Source organism: Coregonus lavaretus, assembly GCF_964263955.1.
Source record: "Coregonus lavaretus genome assembly, chromosome: 21".
In the NCBI taxonomy this organism is placed as follows: Eukaryota; Metazoa; Chordata; class Actinopteri; order Salmoniformes; family Salmonidae; genus Coregonus; species Coregonus lavaretus.
In genome coordinates, this window is record NC_140008.1 from 26,601,546 (window position 1) to 26,605,446 (window position 3,901).

Here is a 3,901-nt window from a genome sequence, read left to right on the forward strand (position 1 = left end):
GTGAGCTGTAGTGAGCTAGAAGGGTCATTGACTCCATCACTAATGAAACTCAATCAATAACCTCAGGATCAATAAGGCACTCATGGAATGTCCCTTCAGGTACAGAGAACTGGCCACTCTCAAGATGTTGCAACGTGTTTTAGTGCACACACACCCACTCTTCCTCTCTTAACACACACAGATAATACAAGAGGCATTGTATTCAGTTCACAGATGGTTTATTACATTTTTTAAATATCGATTTGTTTCTGAAGTGCTCATAAAATGAACATGAAAACTGATACTGTATTTCTTATTACAAATAGTAAACGTAAGTACTCCAGGTGGATCTTATATACAGATAATAACAATGAACCCCATTAAAAAACGTTAGAAAAAAACAAGTAACTCTTGAAACGTTTGTTCTAACTCAATTCAATATAATTATGAATAAAAAGTACATTGTAACTCAGAAGTTGGGCAGCTTTTTGTAATCTGTTTAGAGTACACACCCTCTCCTTTGGCGCCAGGCAGTTTTAAAGTCTCTACTGCACTTTGTCTTTGATTTTCTTCTAATACTGAATTACACCGAAGGTCAATGAGTAAAAGCACAGCTTGGTCAAAGCCAACACATTTCAAGTCAATTAAAACAACACGAAACAAAACATCAGTTTGTCCTGTTTGTTGCTGTTTCTTTCTCTCTAGTACACCAGCAATTTTTATCGCGCGCTCTGCTCTGTCCCGAGCCCCAACTCTTGCGTGCAACCGTGTCCCGCGAGGCACATGGTCAGAGGCAGCCAGTCAGCCCCGGTCCCCTCCCGCCAGTCTCGTGCTGTTACTGTCCCGTTCACCCTGTCGCAATGCCACGGAGACACAGACAGCCAGTTAATTATAAACGATTTGTCCTTTTCGTTCAAACTCTTTCTCTCTATTCTTCTCCAAGTGTCCTCTCCTCCTCAGAAGGTCTGGAGCTGCTGCGTCAGCATGAGTTGACAGCCGCTGTTGACATGGTTCATCACCTTCTGTTTGAGCTGGGCGACCTGTTCCCTCAGCATATTTGCTGTGGAAGCCAGGTCGGAGTTCTGAGTCTTCAGGTTCTTCACCTTGTCCTCCAGCCGGGAGATGCGCTCCAGCTTCCGCTTCCTGCACTTGGAGGCGGCGACACGGTTCCTCATGCGCTTCCTCTCAGCTTTGATCCTCTCCTGATTCTCCATATCGATGGGGGAGACAGGAGGGGTCTCCCCGGGCATCTCAGGCACGGTCTGGGGCTCCTCTTTCAGGGCAGTGAGCCTGGGATGGGGGTGAGACTGCTGCCCATAGACAGGGAGCTGTGGCGGGGCAGAGGGAAAGCTCATAGCTGGGGCTGAGGTGGTGTAACCCGGGGCTGAGTTGGTGGTGATAGCCGGGGTGAACGTGTTCAGGTCTTCGTAGACAGGCGACTCAGAGCGCATGGTTATGTTGTTGTTATAAACAGTGCTCCCGGTCAAGGCGGAAACAGGTGGGAGTATTGTCGGGTTGTTGATGCTTGTCTGCCCAGCGGAGGTGACTGGGACCCCGGGTGCATTGGGCAAGACATGTTGATGATGGAGCTCCGCCAGAGCTCTAACAAATCCCTCGGCAAAGCCCTCCTGCTCATCAGTTACGTTCCTCGGGCAGAGGAACTGCGTCGGGGTAGGTGTGGTGGTGATCAGGCCGTTGCTGGACTGGATGATGAGCCGCTCCAACTCTGGGGAGGCCAGTTTGAGGAGCTGCACGTCCGGAGAGGTGAGGATGTCGCTGGCTTTAGCCCGGAGGTGAGGTTTGAGTGTGCTGGTTGGGTCGGCCAGGTTCAGTGTCATGCTGTGTTTCAGTGCTTTGGGGTTGCATCCGTAGCCCGGTTTCTCATGCTGGGAGAAAGAGTTGAGCGAGTCCTCGTAGAAGGTAGTTTCCATTTTTCTAGACATAGAATATAAACCAAAAACTATGCTAGAAAGGTCTCTTGTAGGCTACTCACACTGACAGAGAAGTGTGTTTCTGCCCTCTCTCCTTCTTTCAGTTGTAAAACTCTGAGAAAAGTTTCTTACTAGGTTGGGAAATCCTTATAACCTCCGAAGCGGAAACAAGAGTCTCTGGAATAGAAGCGTGCCCCTAAACAAACGTAACAACGTGCACTCCTGCTTGTAGCCTACCGCGAAAAAAATATTATCTTCAGCTGCAGCGATAGTTTCAGAACGATGTATACATTCTTCAAAGTCCTTCTTTCGCTTCTGTTCACCCTTCTAAACAGTGTCAGAATGAGACGCTCTAGGTGCTATAACTTGGTACAGTTCAACAGCAACTCTGCTCACAGGACGACTCTCTGTGTGTATACTGACTCTTCCAGCGTGGAGGCAAAGCTTATCTGCAGCCATGGCCTCTAAAAATAGACATGATGTCACCTCTGCAGTATCTCATTGGCTGCTGGCGATTTTCGGGGCGTTCCCTAATGTTTCAGATTAGGCGTGTTGCCTAGACGACCACCCAGAAGATTCTCAGTCTCGCGGTGGCTGATGGGATGAGGTAATAGAGCGAGGAGATGAAGCGCGGTGCATTGTGGGATGACGTTGTTTTTGAATATCTGGTTACATGCTTTAAGACAGTAGTTGCGGGATAGACCAGTGTGTATTCTCAATTCTTAGATGCATGTTATCCAATTTAAATGTATAGGTCTATGCTGCATTATGCAGCATATTGTTCCACAGAAAATAAACTGCCCATAGGAAACGTTTTAAATTGAGATTGAAATGAATTTCTGCTAGACAGACTTCTTCTGCCTCCAGAAACTGTGCATGATCAGCCCAGAGGTAATTGGCTACTGTTTTATGATCCATGCAAATAATGTGTTTGAATAATTGTCTCGATGAATGTCATTGTTTGTTTGATTGAATGAATATCCCAGGGCAAGCACCAGAACACATCAGTTGGACGGGCATTTTATTTCTATACATGTACATTACATTTTAGTCATTTAGCAGACGCTCTTATCCAGAGCGACTTTACAGTTAGTGAGTGCATACATTTTTTTTTTCATACTATAGGCGGGACGTTTTAATTCACGGGACCTCCTGTGTGCAATACTTTTGTTAATGGGTGTTATAATAAAGACCATAGGCAGCTCGTGAGTTTCAAGTTTGGGGAAGCTTACAATTTATCCTACCATTTCTACCTATCTGCGTGCCAGTTATGATTATTTCTATATGCGCATTTTCATGGAATAGTTTCATTTCAATAATAAGGCGTTCCTTTCTCAACATTATTGCCACGTGGTTAGTCATAAAAATCGGAATTAAAATGATTTACTTTAGGGGAAGCCAGCATCCGAACAGTGCACTGTGCGCGCCAACTTTCTTTTCTAATTCGCAAGTGGCTGAAACCAGAGATTAATATATAATGACGAGATGCTCATGTCTCCGCCCTAACAATACGCGTCATTGTCCCAAAGTCGGGAATGCAGGCGACAAACTTAGGTCTGCATATTATGCCCATGGAAACGCATTGGGTTTATTCAGGACAGATTCTCACAGAGTGAGCCCTCTCGCTTTGCCTCTTCCTCTCTGCTGAAACTAGTGAGCGAAACAGCGCCCCTCTGTCTTACTATATGTAGCCCATGTTTCTGATGCTGTCTGGCCAGAAAGAGTATGATATGCCATACTCCTTTTGAGATGCTTTATCTGAGATTGAGGAGTCTTTCTCTCGGCGCGCATCTCGGTCAAATAAATGATCAATATTTCAAGATTAGTGTCACAATATTGATACTGTACCTAGATATAGGCGTCACAAACATGATGCCTAATTTAATATATTGCATTCAATGGGGGGATGATTTCCCAACCCTAACCATAGCTTTAAATCCACATTCCAGCTCAACCTCACCTTAGACTCAACCCTAACCCTAGCCTCAACC

At 45.7% G+C, this 3,901-nt stretch overlaps 1 protein-coding gene across 1 annotated transcript; it reads right to left on the reverse strand.

Moving 5' to 3' along the window:
- Window positions 1–202: 202 nt before the first annotated feature.
- Window positions 203–2,317, reverse strand: LOC311148576 (transcription factor Jun-like). Its single transcript, XM_084185560.1, has one exon. It carries the CDS (start codon window positions 1,920–1,922, stop codon window positions 936–938), a length of 987 nt encoding a protein of 328 aa, XP_084041686.1. The 5' UTR covers window positions 1,923–2,317; the 3' UTR covers window positions 203–935.
- Window positions 2,318–3,901: the final 1,584 nt, after the last annotated feature.

Bases quoted from the DNA above. Each gene is read 5' to 3' on its own strand.
- LOC311148576 (XM_084185560.1), bottom strand. From the start codon at position 1,922: ATGTCTAGAAAAATGGAAACTACCTTCTACGAGGACTCGCTCAACTCT.